Source organism: Haliaeetus albicilla, chromosome 13 (genome assembly GCF_947461875.1).
Source record: "Haliaeetus albicilla chromosome 13, bHalAlb1.1, whole genome shotgun sequence".
In the NCBI taxonomy this organism is placed as follows: domain Eukaryota; kingdom Metazoa; phylum Chordata; class Aves; order Accipitriformes; family Accipitridae; genus Haliaeetus; species Haliaeetus albicilla.
Window position 1 is genome coordinate 37,834,265 of NC_091495.1, and position 16,578 is coordinate 37,850,842.

A 16,578-nucleotide genomic window follows, 5' to 3' on the forward strand; every position below is an offset into this window, starting at 1 on the left:
ACATACCTGTACACACCCATACGTGCCACACACCCCTGTACACCCTGCACACACCTGTACATAAACCTGTACACACCCCTACATGCCACACACCTGTACACCCTGCACACACCTGTACACACACCTGTACACACCCCACGTGCCACACACACACCTGTACACACCTGCACACACCTGTACACACCCCTACATGCCACACACCTGTACACCCTGCACACACCTGTACATTCACCTGTACACACCCATACATGCCACATACACACCTGTACACGTACCTGTACACACCCCTACATGCCCCCCCACACCTGTACACCCTGCACATACCTGTACGACCCAGGCCCCGCCCCATCCCCAGGCCCCGCCCCTATCCCCCAGGCCCCGCCCACCCTGCCCAGGCCCCGCCCCGTGCTCTCGCGAGAGGGGAGGGGCGGGGCGGGAGCGCACCGGGCAGCGCACCGGGCCGCGCCGCTCCCGCTCCCGTTCCCGCTCCCGCTCCCGTTCCCGCCGCCATGTCGGGCCCGGGCCTGGCGCCGGCCTGGGTGCCCACCCACGTGCAGGTGACGGTGCTGCGGGCGCGGGGTCTGCGGGCCAAGGCGGCGGCGGGCGGCGGCGGCAGCGACGCCTACACCGTGATGGCGGTGGGCCGCGACAAGTTCTCCACCTCGGTGGCGGAGCGGTGCCAGGGGGAGCCGCTCTGGCGGGAGGAGGCCACCTTCGAGCTGCCGCCGCCGCCGCGGCCCGCCGCCCTCCGCCTCACCGTCCTGCACCGCGCCCTCGTCGGCCTCGACAAGTTCCTGGGACGCGCCGAGGTGGACCTGGCGGCGCTGCGGGCCGACGGCGGGCGGCGGCACACCAGGTGGGGCCGGGGGGGGCCGGGAGGCCTCGGGGGACGCGGGCTGGGGGGGGGCTGTGCCCCACGGGGGCCCGGGAGAGGGGGGGGGGTGTCTGTGCCCCACGGGGGCCCGAGAGAGGGGTGGGGGGACCCTCCGTGCCCCACGGGGGCCGGAGAGAGGGCTGGGGGGGTATCAGTGCTCCACGGGGGCCAGGGAGAGGGATTGGGGGGAAGGTCTGTGCCCCACGGGGGCTGGGTAGAGGGTTGGGGGGGGTATCCGTGCTCCACGGGGGCCCGAGAGAGCGTTGGGGGGACCCTCCGTGCCCCACGGGGGCTGGGGAGAGGGTTGGAGGGGGTATCGGTGCTCCACGGGGGCCAGGGAGAAGGATGGGGGGGGGTATCACTGCTCCACGGGGGCTAGGGAGAGCGTTGGGGGGGCCCTCTGGGTCCTACAGGGGTATGGGAGAGGGATGGGGGGGCCCTCTGGGCCCCACGGGGGCCTGAGGCTCTGGTGGGGGACCTCAGTTCCCCGTGGGATATCCCTGTTCTCCATGGAGATCTCTCTGCCCCACAGGTGTGTGTGGATCTGTGGGGGACCCCTGTGCCCCATAGGGGTGGGGGGAATCTGGTGGGGGACCCCTGTGGCCCGTGCGATGTCTCTCTGCCCCATGGAGAACCCAGTGCCCCACAGAGGTGTAAGGATCTGCCGGGGAAGCCCTGTGCCCCACGGGGACCCCTCGAGCCCCCTGAGGGCCCATGGGGTGACCCCTCGGGGCAGGGTCCCTCCTGGTGTGGGTCAGCCCCCCCATAACTTCAGGGTGCCTGCCCCCTGGAAGAGTCCGGGGGGTTCTGGCACCTGTGGCTGCCGGGCCGGCGCGGGGTAACTCAGCCGGTGCTGCCTCGTGCTTGGCTTTGATTTTTAAATATTTACATGCGAGCGCTAACAGCGTACACTGGGAACAGCCAGATTGACCCAAGGAACTTAATGTACTTGAAATACCTCCGCCTTCTGACAGAGAATGAACACAGGCTACAGCCAGCTGTTTATGTATTTTTCTTAATAAATACTTAGCAGAGCCTAAGCATGCGTAAGAGTAGATAATTCAGTGTTATACGGGCTGGCTTCGCTGTTGTCAGCAGGACACTGCGCTGGAAGACTTTTCCTTTAATAGCAACTGCCAGCTCTGTGTCATACTTGCTCCTTTGAACATAAACACTGAGACGGTGCGCTGAATTCCTGGGGGTGGTTACTGGGAGGGTTTTACTGGGAGTCAGCAGCCTTGTAATGTGGCTTGAGGTGGCCCGTGAGTCACCTTCCTCTTCTCACTCACCTGAGCAGATCCAGGTATTAACACCAGCTTGGCCAAAGCCAAGATCTGCGTCGTGTTTCTTGACAAAGCCATCAGTGAAGCCTTAATTATAACGTGGCTGTCATTAAGGTCATGTCGCTGTGTTTACATGGCAGAGCATAATGTGCCTTCAGTCAGCAGAGTTCAGGGAGTCAGCCTGGGTCCTCCCCGGCTGGTTTCTTTGTGTCTGGGCCAAAGGAAAATAGGGGGGGGGGGGGCAGGGGGAACCAACTTTGATGCTCCTGGGAAAACTTCTGATATTTCCAATTGTTAGTGTCGTCCTCCCAGCCTTTTGTCATCACTTAGCTGCTGTGGTGAAGTATAGCCATAAAGGGCTGGGGGTTTTTGGAAAATAAATGCATGTTGATTGACAGGGGCACGCTAACATAATAAATGAAAATAAGATTTTGTAGTTTTGAGGGGGAGGTTGTCAGTACATTATTTACTTTCAGCTGCTCAAAGTGAGGCGGATGTAGCGCTGTGCTTCTCAAAGCACTGGCCGTGTTTCGGGCAGTACTAAGCTGCCTTTCGCTGAACACGTAGTTTGTGTTTTGGATGCTGTTCGAACAGGGCCTGCTCTTTCCCCAGGGCAGAGAGCGCGCGGAATGAATTGTTGTGGCACTGTACAAATGCAGGATGCTCCTAGAAATCACGCGGTTTAGAACAAAAGTGCCCGGTGCTGGCTTGCATTAAAGGCAAAGAATTCGTGCTTCCTTTGCTGCTGCCACTGCGGGACTGCAGCTTTAGGGACCTGATGAAGCCTAACATCTCCCTATAGGGTCCCTTCCCTGGTGCTGGTGTCTGGTAACTTCAGGTCTGAACATCTAACTGTAGCGTGGTGCTTGAGCATTCATTTCCCTCTGTGTTTCTCTGTAGCAGATTTCTGAATTCTTCTCCTTCAGTTAATGCTCATTATCTTTGAATTTTCTCTGAAGCAAATTGCCTTTTCCCATTCTCTTTCATTGCTTCCAGTGCACCTTCAAAGGAATGAAGTGCAAATTTGATGGAGAGGCAGATTTGCATGCTCTGTTCGCTTCCTTTATTTTCATTTACCAGCTGGTGAGGAGGAAGAAGCTGGTGTTTTCCAGGCGGCCTTTCCTATCGGTTCTGTGGAGTCGGGAAGTCTGCAGCTCCAGCAATAGACAAAGTATTGGTGTGCAGTGCTAATAATTTTCTTTGCTGGCCCTGATGTGGTTTGAATGTTATTGAGTGGTAATTGAGCACATGTGGTACCGGTGCGCAGATGGTGGTTTTGCAGTTTAGGATACCCTGAGCACTGACTTAACACGCAGTGCTTAATATTCTGGAGCTGCATTTCAGAAAAGGGATAAGGTTCAGTCTGTAACGAATGTCCTTCCTGGTGCACTTCAGTCACGAGCTCGTGGAGGTGAGTGGAAATCCCCAGACGGTCTGTAAGGCTTGGTTTGGCTCTCGTGTTGATTAGGGGTTCCTTAGCTTAAGAGGCATTAAGATAGCAACTGAAAAGCTGGAATGCAAGGTATGAGGGTGTGGGATGTGTGTGCAAGCTCTCCGGTACCAGTGTCAGCTCTCTGAGGCTGCTTCTTTCTCATCTACTTCAAAGTCCTAGCCTCTGCAGATTTCGGGAGGCCAGATAAAAGCACAGAAGAGAGTGGCTGAGCTGAAATGCAGGAATTCCATGTTGTATGTCTTTTTTTTTTTTTTTTAACTCTTCCTGGTCTGGGTTTTAAAACAAATTTTACTAATAACTTTCTATTTACAATAAGAAATGTTTTCCTTGGCACCTGGAGGCATATGACCGTGATGTTGTTGTGAGATTAAAGGCTTTTCTTTTTTTTTTCCTACACTGTAGGGTTATTTGATTTTTTTAAAACAAAACCACCTTCTGTTCTAAATTACCTGTGCCTCTCAAGAACTGGTTTGTAAAAGAAATCTCTTTGTTTCTGCAGGTGGTACAAGCTTCGCTCCAAACCAGGGAAAAAGGAAAAGGAGAGAGGTGAGATTGAAGTGGATATCCAGTTTATGAGGAGCAACATGACAGCCAGTATGTTTGATCTGTCCATGAAAGACAAGTCTCGCTCTCCCTTTGGCAAGCTCAAAGACAAGCTCAAGGGGAAGAGGAGCAGCGGCCTTTCTGACACGGCATCGGCAATCATTCCCAGCACGACTCACTCCCCCGTTGACAGTGAAGATGAGTCCGTTGAGAAGGAAAAGAAGAAATCAAAGTTCAAAACCCTGTTTTCCAAACCTGGCCTGCAGAAGACCTCCCTCTCCCAGTCCATGTCAGTCCTTCCGACACAGCAGCCCGTCACCGAGAGGGTTCGGCTTCGGCCCAGCGACTTCCAGTCGCAATGGGACGATGAGGAGTCTGAGACCTCTCCAACCTCAGAAAGTGAGTATTGCCACTCACTGCACTGATGAAGCACAAAGCCTTTCTCAAAGGTTTGCTTGCACTTTTCACGCTTTTTAGAGTACTAGTTAAATTCTTCTTACTGAATGAATCCAGAGAAAGTCACTTGTGTCCACGGTGGCGGGTATGCGTGTAGGATGTTAGACACTCACAGCTAAGCTTACCTTGGGATAGCATAGAAACTGTGCACAAGCAATGTCTGCGCGCGTTGGCGGTGCAGCTTCACAGTAGGTGATCTGTGGTGGTTTTAGGTCATTGAATGGCGCGTGCGATCCGGTCTGCTGAGGGCTGGCAGTGGTAGGGGACCCAGAAGCTTTAGATGTGACTGGTATAGTCATGCTTGCAGTGTATCTGTTGCTGCAATCCATTAATGACCGTGAAGCACTGAGGTTGTCAGTAGGGAGTGTCAGAGGAAAGGATGTTCTTGCATCTGGAATTTCTCCCTGTTTGTTTTTTCCAGAAGCCTTTGGAAATGCCGTGGAAGAGAAGTCCTCTCCTTCTCCTGTATTTAAATCTCGTAAAACAGCAACTTTGGACAGCAGGCAACTAAACCAAGTAACCACTAACCACACCAAGAAAGAAGGGCTCTCTTTATTCAGTGGCCTTAAATCCAAAACCGATCCCATTTCCAAGTCTAGTCTGTGTATCAATGGCAGTCATGTTTATATGGAAGAGAGCGTAAAGAAGGACAACACTCCAGCCTCTTCCCCCTCTCCTCACAACTTCAGGAGAAAGCAGCTCTTTGCTTCAGAAGAGAACCTGTCTTCTGGATCTACTAAAGGACCTGAAGAGATGGGAAGAACATCTCCTAGTCATGCTTTCTCTGGGTCTGCATCTCTGGAGACCTTTAAATCTATGACTTTGCCATCATACAAATTGCTTAGCAGTGAAGAATACCTGGAAACCAGTGTTCCTCCGAGTGTCGAGGTTATTAAAGAGACCAAAAAACCAGACCACAAAAAGTCTGCCTTGCTGTCTCTGGTCACTGGGAAGAAGGAAGCAGTGAAGACCAGTGATGCTGAGAATGTTCCTGACAGGACCCCGCAGGATGAAGAAAACAAAGTTCCAGAAGAGAAGAGTGAACAAGAGGCTAAACGTCTTGAACTTCCAACAAATTTAAGCAGAGGGAATCCTTCAGAAGACAGTCACCGCGCAGAAGGCGTCTTTGCAAATAAGCAGCCGCTCAACCCTTTTGAGGAAGAACGGAAACCTGAAAAAGCTACTGCACCGGCGAAGACCAAAGCTGTCAAGCCCAGGTCAGTCACGTTTGCTTCAGAGGCTGACATAAATAGCGATGTGCAGCGGTGGTGGCCGGCTTTAACTAGGCTGCTTCCTGCCCCAGAGCAGCGCTTCTCAACTTGGCATCCTGTGTGAGGCAGAAGTGCGTTGCTGTGCAGGGTACCTGGTGGTTTTAAGCTGGCCATTGGGTGCTTTGATAACAAATAATAACTCCGAGTTCTTTCTCGGTATGAAAAAGAGATTGATATAGGGATGTTCCTTATAATTGATGCCGAAATAGTGGTTCTCTGAGTGCAGGCATCTTTGCAGGTACTGTAGGGGTGACTTTTCTTGCTGGATCTCTTGCAAAAACTAACTTCTTATCTGAGCTGTGCGACTTGAATGTACCCAGGGTCTGAAATACCAGTTCTAACATCTCTACTTTTCTCTTCTGTATTTGGCTGTGGTCTTCAAAAGTGGGAATCTTGGAGCCCTTCTGCTTTTGGCGTTGTTCACAGCAACATGAAGGACATTTGTGTGAATTTGTACACAAGGCTTTTTTGGAAATTCTGCTCCTTTATCCTTCGTATATATATATAAAATGTGTCTGGTTTTATATATATATATATGGGTATGTCCTACTAATAAGGCTACGTTTTGCATCTCTAACTCCTTGTTTTCAGTGCTTCTCATGTTTAAACGTCTTGCATATGAAGTGTCTTACCTACTAATAAAATTGCTTGGGGTGCAAAAGATGAGATAGTGCTTAAGCAGCTACTGCAGTAACGTCTGCAAACTCTACAGCAGAAGTGTTCTGACATAAATTGAGTGCTTTGTAAAGACGCCTTTAAGTACATAAAGCCTGTCAAATAGGCTCTGAGGTCTCTTGGAAGTATAATTCAACTCCATTGTTAGGAGTTGATGGAGTCTGGTGCTAAAGCTTGTCTGTTCCTGCCTCGTATTGCATCCGCAAGTGACATGCGAGTTTTCTGTCCCTTTTTGCAGACTGGGCGTGTCTTCAGAGGAGGAAACCAAAGCCACGCTTCCTACTCTTGCACCTGATTCCCTTCCTGCTTTTCTTTCTGTACACCGTATCAGTAGTGACAATAATCCTTTTATTTCTAAAATGGGACAAAATGTCCAAGTGCCAGACTCTGAAAACATTACTAGTTCTCCTGCATCTCTTATTTCTCCTCCTCCTTTTGCTGCAGAGCTTTTGAATGGCAAGAACCCCTTTACTCCCGAGCGGGGCAGGGCATCCACAGCCCTGGATCCCAAAGGCACTGCCCGTTTCCCTTCGTCCCATCATCTTGCAGCCTCTGTTCCCAAAATGCCTCTTCCTGGGCAGGTCTCTGGTAGCGGTAATAATCCTTTTGCTTCTGAATGGGGGCAGAGCTCATGGGGCCACGGTCCTGAAAGCTCTGATACGCGGGCTTCCTGGGGTCTCTCTCACCCACCTGCATCTTCTCTCCCCTCTGATTGTCATTTTAATGACAATAATCCCTTTGCATCCAAGCTTGGGTGGGAAGCAGATGCACCAGGTTTCAAAGCTGTTGCTAGTTCTTCCCCTTTCTGCCTTCCATGTGATGAAGACTGTTCCTCAGCAGAACACCCTGCTGAGCTGAAACACTCTGGTTGCGATGCTTCAGGGAGCTCTTCAGATGTGGCTTTAACTAGTAATGTTAAAGCTATATCAAACCCCCTCGGCACTCTTTCTGACAACCCTGGTGTGGCTCCAAAGAAGCAGTGTGATTCTCCCCAGCTTCAGGTTGAGACTTCTTTGAAAAGAAGTAGGCTAGACCACAGGAAATCGGTGTCCTTTCTCCTTGATGGATCGGAGGGTCTTACTTCAGGTGATGAGGATTTGGGTGGGCAGGAATATGAAAAGCAGCACTCTGATTTTGGTGAAATGTTACTTATGGGTTCAGATGCAACAGGAGAGCATGCAGGGTTTACTCGTGAACTGGAAGCAGGGTGCTGCCCATCGTCAAAACTCTCTAGTGACAGCATAGGTCCCATCCGAAAGAGCGAGTCTGCTGTTCCGGGTGGTGCGGAACTAGGCGGTGTAAATACTGAACCCTGCGCAAAGGATGACAAAGGCTTTGCATCTCTCTCAAAACATAGTACTAGCCTCTTGCCAGGGATCGGTGCTGAACAGCCACCTTCCCCTGAGAGTGAGCTGGAAGAGAAGCAAGAGGTCTTTGGTGAAAAGAGATGGGAAGAATGTGTACCCACATTAGAGCCCCAAGCAACTCCACTTGATAAAAATGACTCATTTTCTCAAGTAGGACCTGCCAAACCAACCTTGGGAGCTTGCACGCAGTCCCCTCAGGAAGCCAATGTAGGGAGGGCTGGCAGTGAGGGGTTAGTCACTCCAAAGCCAGCACCACGGCCGTCTTTAACACTGAAAAAGTGCCCACTGGTTTCTCAGGCTGATGAGTTAAGTGGTGATGTGCCTTCTTCAGGCAATAGTGTAAAATCTGCACCTGGGCTCCCATTACCTAATGAGAAAGCCTCAGATGCTTGTGGGTGCCTCCCCCAAAGTGGCTCATTAGAGACTATCACTCTACCAGTGATGCTCAGAGATGACAGCAATAATAGGCATTTAAAAAATGAAGGTGATGACGATTTATTTGACTGTCTTACAAATCTAAAGTCTGCCATTCCTGTCACCGGAGACCGTGGTTTGAAACTGGCCGCTCTTCCAGTTATTCCGGAGGGAGGTTCCGATGATGAGCTGCTGGGTGACTGTCAGGAGAACCGTGGTGTCACTGCAGGTGATAAAAATGTTTCACAGACTGGAAAGCAGTCCCTAGATTCGATGCCTTTGCATGAAGAACTGAAAGAGCACTCCGATAGCTCTGCTGCAGCCCAAGTAACCCCGGCTGCTCTGGGAGGAGGAGGAGGAAGTGCTCCTGGTACTTGTAAGCCAAGCAAATCGCCCATGCTGCCTGCCAGAGTAGATGTTCACAGTGTCAATAACCAGGTAGCTGACTCAGGCTTAGGTACGATGTCTCATTCCAGGGAGTGTAATAGTAATTTTGAGAAACAAGAGCTGAAAATAAGTGCAGGTGTTGAGGAGCGTGCAGAGTGTGACTTCTTTGAGCCTTCTGTTTCCTCTTCCTCCCTGTCAAGTCCTTCCCAGCCCTACTCTTCCTCTCATTCCCTTCTCTCTGATGCCCCAAGTCGTAGAGCAGAGTCTCCGAAAAAGCCAACAGCCGAGGGCTTCGCAGATAAAGCAGGAAATTCTGGCAAGAAGAAGCTTCTTCAGGCATGGGTTTCACCCTCTGAAACATATCCTAACCAAACTCAGCAGAGTGGTGAAACCGTGTCTCCTAAGCACAGGTGAGAGAATATGGGAAATACACAGAAAGTACCTCAGTGCTGATGTGAGCCTTGCTTTTTTCTTCCTGTGAGCGCAGATCTGTCTCTCCAGCTGCAGAAATGTACTGCACTTTGCAGTGATGTGGCATCGTACAGCCTTAATCCGGCCCGTGGATTTGTTGGGGCCTGAGTCCTGTCACGCCAGCGTAGGATCATTGCTGGCACCAGATAAATCTGTATGGCTACTAAGGATGCCCAGAGCACTCGAGGGGACCTGATATTCATAACAATGCTACCTCTTGGGAAAACTGTTAGGGAAACGGTAGCAGTTTAGGAAATAGGGTCGTTTCATCAGATTGGGGAAATGGACTACAATTCATCCATTTTTCAGAAATGGGAGTGTCATGGTTTAACCCCAGCCAGCAACTAAGCACCACACAGCTGCTCGCTCACTCCCTCCCCTCCCCCCCCCCCCCCAGTGGGATGGGGGAGAAAATGGGGAAAAGAAGTAAAACTCGTGGGTTGAGATAAGAACGGTTTAATAGAACAGAAAAGAAGAAACTAATAATGATAACACTAATAAAATGACAACAGTAATAGTAAAAGGATTGGAACGTACAAATGATGCACAGTGCAATTGCTCACCACCCGCCGATCAACGCCCAGTTAGTCCCCAAGTGGTGATCCGCCTGGCCCCACTCCCCCCAGTTTATACACTAGATATGACGTCCCATGGTATGGAATACCCCGTTGGCCAGTTTGGGTCAGGTGCCCTGGCTCTGTCCTGTGCCAACTTCTTGTGCCCCTCCAGCTTTCTCTCTGGCTGGGCATGAGAAGCTGAAAAATCCTTGACTTTAGACTAAACATTATTTAGCAACAACTGAAAACATCAGTGTTATCAACATTCTTCTCATACTGAACTCAAAACATAGCACTGTCCCAGCTACTAGGAAGGCAGTTAACTCTATCCCAGCTGAAACCAGGACAGGGAGAATGGTCACAGGAAGCCTGATAAACTGGGATGCTTCCTTTCCTGGCCAAACTGGGCTCCTGAGCCTTGAAGTGAATTGCAGCAAGCGATGCAGCTAAAGCCTCTCTCTCCCAAGAATGTGTGGCTGCTTTCCAGAGCTGTCTGCAGCTCCTCCTGCCTGCTGGGCTACTGTTGTCCGTGGAACAGTGCCACTGACCTGTCAGCCCTCAGTACTTTATCTGCAGAACTCCATCTAGGGTCTAGGACGCTTCTGGGCTGGCATTTGCTGAGATACAAGTAAAATTTTCTTCCTGTATTAAAATTGGCAATATAAATCCTGCTCGAGCAGATAAAGATAGCACTTTTTGGCAGGTTATGGCAAAAGTTCAGATTGGAAAAAGTGTAATACATGTTTGTCCCAGGATAGAAGTAGTGTTTGATGTGTTGCAAGAACCACAAATGTGTTCTCATTAGGAAAGTCAGGCTCAAATACTAGTGTGTGAGAGATCAGAGTAACTGCTGCTGTGTACTGCCTTCTCTGCTTTTCTTTTGTGACATACCGTTCAGGTTGTATTTCCCTTGTTACTGCTTTACTTTCAATGCCTTAAGTCAATAAAGATAGTAGAAAGGGAGCTGGAGTATACTTACAAAAAGCCTATAGCTTGGACAGAAATGCCTTGTCTTCCTAAAGCTGAACCTCTTATCTCTCTGGAGGTAGAGAAGGGTAGGAATTTTCCCCAATTTCTTGCTATATTTGCTTTTAGTCTGAAGATCTGTGTAGTGCTGGTGTTGTATGTACTGCCTAAGTAACGAGCCTGTTTTAATGTTACAGACTCCATCCTGTGAAGCCAATGAATGCCACAGCAAACAAGTCTCAAAGTAAAAACCTGAATGTCATCAGCACTATGAATGAAAAGCTGCTCGAGATGAATGTGAAGGTATGGACGAAAGTGGCACTTTAAACCAAAGCTTAAGCAGTAAATTGAACAGAGTTTGTGTATTCGGGGATAGTTTGCCTAGGCTTATATCTCACATATCCTGAGCAGAAAAAGAACAGTGGTTATTAGACAGCGGGAGATATGAACTTTCCTTTTCCTTTTGTCAGTCCCCAAAGGTGGGGACAGTCTTTAAATATTCTTTTTCTTGCACACTCATCTGTAGTAGAATTGGTGCCTCTTGTTTGTGGAGGGGTTCTCAGTGGAAAGGAGTGCGGGCTGCTGTCTGACTCCCCAGTGGTGAGCGGGATGTGTGTGAGCCATGACGTGGCTGTGACAGGAGCGACGGGTGACTCATGGATGGTGCTACCCCTGGAAGATAGTCCTGTCGGTGATGTGTGGGAGCTGCGTAACTTGGGTCTGCACAGAAGACTGGACAAATTAGTCACTGTTTATTGTCAGATGGGATTAGTCCCCAAAACTCATTTTCACCCTGAAATAAGCATGTGGTTCTTAAAGCTGAGAAGGTGGGAGAAGGAACCTCGGGGTGGCTGTTGCCTTGTAATACATTGCATTAATACCCTGTGCAGATTGAGAGACTAGGTGCCTGCCATTAAAGCACGGATGCTTCCTAAGAGTGTAGCTGTGCAGCTTTCATAATCACTCAGATTTAAAGGAGCTTTTTGCATAATCTTGGCCTCAAAAGAGACCTCTAGGCTTGAGGCATAACTTAAAAGTCATGCTGATTGGAATAGCTAGAAGCGTCTCTGGGTCAGCAGAGAAAAATCCTGGGTACTGTTATTGTCTCTAAGGGTTTTTTGGGGAAAATGAAAAGTTAGTACCAAAATAACTGTAGTGCCTCCTTCTGGTGTAAGTGGAAAAGAAGAAAATGTGAGTTAAATGATTCAAACTGACATGTTGCTATTTTGAATGAGTTGAAAACTTGTAATTAGTATTCTGGTGTGGTGCTCTGATTCCACATAAGAAATTATGCTTGATGTAGTCACGTGAGCTTGTTGTATGCATACTGCCTTCGAAAGAAAATCCTGGGCTGGCATTCTAGTTTAGGGTCTGAGAAGGTAGCTGGAGGAATTGGCAGAAGCTGCTAAGTACCTGTCAAGTTTGCTTAAGGGTAAAAAGCAGACTTTTCAGAGGAGCTGTGTTGTGATGTGTTTTCACAGTGATAAGGACAATAAGAGGGAAATGCCAAAGGTGGGTGGGTGTTTCTTGCTGTTTAACCTGAATTTGGCTTTCGTAGTCTTTGGTATGTTTTAAACAATAGCTATACCAGTGCTCATCTATAAATGATGGTAGTTGATGGTGTGTGGCTGTAATTTCTACACATCTTTGCTAAGCTGGGTGGGCTGCTGCCTGGAGTCAACATGACATTCTTTCAGCATAAATTGGAGAAGAGTTGAATTACAGAACTGAGATTATGGAAAGATTTTTATGCTAAAACCAATGGCCTGGTTACCATCCGTAATGTCTGTCTTGCTCTGAGCCTGCCTTCTGTTTGGGAGAAGACTGCTTAAGCTCTGTAAAGTGTGTCACTGTGCCATAAGTAGCATGCACTTACTCCAGGACAGTTAATCTTTTTTTCTCCAAATACTTCCAAAAAGCTATTCTGCATTCTGGAAGTGCATGGATAGATAGTGTTTTGTATGAATCTTTCCAGGCTAGATTTGTTAATAGCCCAAAAGGTGCTTTGTAGCAGAAGGCTTGCCTGGCCTGCCAGCCTCTCCCTGTCATCGTTAATGCCTTGGCCATTGCGCAGCTTGGCTCTGAGCAGCCTGCTCTTCTTGATCCTAAAGTGCTAATGACTGACATTCCAAACTGTCGTTTGGATGGAACTTATTTTTAAAAAGATAAGAAGCACAGTAATACTTTTGAAGAGCAGCTGTGGTTTTGCAGATGCTGTGTGTAAAGTTGTTCATTGGTATTTTAAATCCCCCCAGCCAGCTACCAGATAGCGTTCTGTTGCTATTTTGAAATGCCTGTGTGTCTGTACTGACCCTGCCTTTCTTCTCTCTTGAAGAAATATGATCCTTCAGATCCTGCGTATGCTTATGCTCAGCTAACACATGATGAGCTGATCCAGCTGGTCTTGAAACAGAAGGATACAATTACCAAGAAAGATGTCCAGGTGCGTGAGCTTGAAGACTACATCGATAACTTGCTTGTCAGAGTCATGGAAGAAACCCCAAACATTCTTCGTGTTTCAGCGTCTGGAAACAAAAAAGCTGGAAAGATGTAAAAGCTCTCGGGACATTGGTTGAACAAAGGACTGAATTCCTGCCAGTGGAGTTTGATTAATAAGGAGATGATGTGAAGTAGGTGGTACCAGTTGTGCTGCCCACAGAAAATGACCTCTTTCCTGTTTCTGCCTTGAGCAACTCTCAGTTTGATTAGTAGTTACATCAGGTCTTGTATATGGAGTCCAGAAGTGGAGTCAACTTATCATATTTATTTTTTGGTTTCTTTCCATTATTTGGGAAGATTTGTTCAGGCATCTAATCCAAAGGCTGATTGCGATAGGAGGGATGAAGGGTTTTTGATGTGTTTTGCTTGCCAGCAAGGCACTGATAATCCTTTATGAAGATTTTTTTTTTTAATGGTTTTGTTTCATAGCACCTTTGATAGATCAATTACTCTTCTTTCCATATCTTAAGTTTTAGTGCAATATAAAATCTTGTACAGTAGAGCTTGAGGATTTGATTGTTTTAAAAAAAAAAAAAATACACTGGAAAAGTCCAAAGATGTGAGCTTCAGTCCAGGGCTGTGTGGGCTGTATTTTAAAAGTAATGAATGCCCTAAAAGTTGAATGCAAGTTAAACCTTAGATTGGAAAGGAAGAAGCAAAGCTTAGTTAATCTCATAAAGTACATATTGTTTCAAAGCAGTTCTCCAAGGGGAAGATTTACATGGTTTTTTTGGTATAGGGAACACTGAGATGTCATGGTACGTTTGTCTACCATAGGAATGGTAGTAATGAATTTGGGCCGAAGGTGCATTTTAAATCAGAAGCTGTTCTCTTGCAGATTTCAAATTCCTGATTTGAAGGTCATTCAAACGAGGGAGGCAAAGGTACACCTGGTTTCTGTTCTGTAGTCTTAAATAGGTGTGGATTTCACGGCACATGTGCGTGGCCCCTGTCTCTTGCTGTATGGGAGTTCTGTGACAATTTTTCTTTTAGACCATTGTAGTTTATTAAATGTAAATACATTGGATTTTGGAGCCGGGGCTTACCTTGGAACAATCTTAAAAGGTGATCAGTCTTACGCTTTCTTTTATGCATTCCTTATACAGCCAAGAGAGGAACCAAATCGCCCTCTCCTGGGGATGGGAGCAGTCACAACGCTAGTGCTCAAATCTGATTTGGTTTTCTTTGTGACTTGCTGCTCAGAATGGAATGAAAGTTTTATGTAGCTGAGAAGGAGTGCTGCTTTTGCTAGACAATCAATACCTCTCGGTCTGCTTCCTTAATGTGTGGCTGCTTTGCAGCTTGATAGAGACAGGTATGTTCTCCTCCCCATCTCATGGGACAGCAAATAATAGCATAGTGCTATCAAGCAGCCACCATAACAGGCTTCCTCCACTGAAAAACTAAATGTGGCTTTTTTTTTGCGGAGCTCTTGTCGAAGATCAAAACAATCAGATGCCTCTTTGCATCTCTGGGATTTATCAGGGTTGCAAGTATCCATAAAAGGCTTAGAAGAAAGTTGAAATACCGAAAGAGTTGGCAGCAGAGGACCAAAGCAAGCACTCCTGCCTTCGGAGGTTGAAGGAGTCTGTTGGGTCACTCCTGGCTTAGCTTGAAAGGGGTGAGTTTCTAACTCAATTTTTCTACAGCAAAGCACTTTACTGAGGGACTAGACCAGCTAGATTGACTATCAACCTGTTAGTAGTCTGCTTACTATTTTCATAAAAACACTGAAAACTACTGGAGACTTCTCAAATACTGTATTTTTGTAGTGAAGAGTAGTTTAATATATTTGCCTAGAGATGTATACATTTATTGGAAAATTTTAAAAATGCTGTTAATTACATTTTTATTACTGTAAACTGACTACCAAAGTCTGGAGCTTTTCTGACAGAGCTATCCTTCATGGGAACCTTGAGTTGAAACAAGCCTTAAGCATTAAGAGTCTTCTAAGACTTCAGGTACTTTTTTCTAATTTTATTTTTATTTGAGCAGATGTCTTCAGTGAAGGGGTTATTTCTTTCCTACTGTACCCTCTTCTGTGAATGAAGGGTCTGAAACACAGAAGGTTCTAGCGGCATCTTCAGCTCTTGGCTGGTGGTTTTAATTTTGAGTGGTACTGTTTGGCCTTACTGAAAACTGCTGCTGCTTCTCCTGCCTTGAAATAGTGAGGAAGATGAAGGATTTATTTGTTTGTTTCTTGTGCCTCAGTGGATCTCTGGAAGGAAGCGATTGCCTATACCTCACTAGTGAACTTGTCTTCTAGACTTTATTCCACAGCTTTCTGATGTTCTAGGTCAGAGAGTCAGAAAAACCGGTTGTGCCTTTGAACAGTGACTTAATGGTTCAAAAAATCAAAAATGGTATTATCGGTAGTCATAACTGGACAGATGGGAAGTAAGACTGGACTCTTGCTTTTTGCTGGCCTCATTGTAAAACAATATAGGTACTACTGAGTGGCTGGCTGCTGAAGGTGCCACGGTGCTGTGTGCGATGCTTTTGGAGTATGGATTTTAAGAAATTTGGATCACGTGCGTTCCTGTTGGCAAGAAAGTGCCTCTTGACGTTACATGCACAGAAACAAAGCAGTGATATGTGCTCTTAATGGTCTCCTTAGACATGAAGCCTTAAAACTTGTAATGTCCTCTCCTGGCAGCCTTTTTTGCCAGTTACAGCCGTGTCCGTTGAGGTGGACCCCGAGTTGTGTCTGCTTTTGCTGCTGGGCTTGTTTTCTCTGGTGGTTGCAGGTGTCGAGCCTCCTGCCAGAGCAAGACGGGCGCTGCTGCAGGGTCACAGTCCGGCACCAGCCACGCTTCAACTTCTGTGGCTGTGAAAGCATCACACAAACCTCGTACCTCAGTCTTTTATTGGCAATACTAGTTAAAGCCTTTCTTTGGTGTAAGGGGACTGGCATTTTATGTCCAGCAAGGTGCTTCACCCTGAGTTTAAGGGCCTTAAGAATCAAATGTATTGTTTTATTATTGAAGGATCTGAATGTGTTTTTCCCTGTTTATACTGTCTGCTTTTAGCCTGGGTACCTATTTGTTTTTAAATGCCTTTTGGTTTCATGGAACACTAAAATAAAAATACCTTAAATCCAGTGTTCTGATCACTTTGTCTTTTTTTCTGAAAGAGCAGTTGCAAAAGGGCCTCTTCCCTCCTCGTGACCACCTCTGCTGCCCGAAACTCCTCATCCTCAAGGTATTTTTGGGCTAGTTCCATCCCTGCGAGCTACCCGTGCAGGAAGTTCATGGTAAACACCTCCCAGGGTGGGGAAACCTGATGGACGAGCTCATCCGCATCACAAGAATCGAGAGTTTCTGTGAAGCAAAAAAGAAAAATACTTGCGAAAGGTTCTTGGG

The 16,578-nt window shown here is 47.6% G+C and overlaps 1 protein-coding gene across 2 annotated transcripts; it reads left to right on the forward strand.

Moving 5' to 3' along the window:
• Nucleotides 1–427: 427 nt before the first annotated feature.
• On the forward strand, nucleotides 428–16,316 carry RAB11FIP1 (RAB11 family interacting protein 1). 2 transcript variants are annotated; one of them, XM_069800937.1, is made up of 6 exons: nucleotides 428–856; nucleotides 4,110–4,552; nucleotides 5,031–5,826; nucleotides 6,794–9,133; nucleotides 10,915–11,020; nucleotides 13,053–16,316. In XM_069800937.1, the coding sequence occupies exons 1-6, from the start codon at nucleotides 510–512 to the stop codon at nucleotides 13,269–13,271; spliced, it is 4,251 nt and encodes a 1,416-aa protein (XP_069657038.1). In that variant the 5' UTR covers nucleotides 428–509; the 3' UTR covers nucleotides 13,272–16,316. The 2 variants fall into 2 exon arrangements, with proteins under 2 accessions (XP_069657038.1, XP_069657039.1); XM_069800938.1 differs by lacking the exon at nucleotides 6,794–9,133.
• The last annotated feature ends 262 nt before the right edge of the window (nucleotides 16,317–16,578 follow it).

What these genes read in the sequence shown, in the direction of transcription:
- RAB11FIP1 (XM_069800937.1), top strand. Translation starts at nt 510, where the DNA reads ATGTCGGGCCCGGGCCTGGCGCCGGCCTGGGTGCCCACCCACGTGCAG. An exon ending in GACCTCTCCAACCTCAGAAA is followed by an intron (nt 4,553 to 5,030) that starts GTGAGTATTGCC and finishes TGTTTTTTCCAG; the next exon opens with AAGCCTTTGGAAATGCCGTG. An exon ending in TGCTCGAGATGAATGTGAAG is followed by an intron (nt 11,021 to 13,052) that starts GTATGGACGAAA and finishes TCTCTCTTGAAG; the next exon opens with AAATATGATCCTTCAGATCC.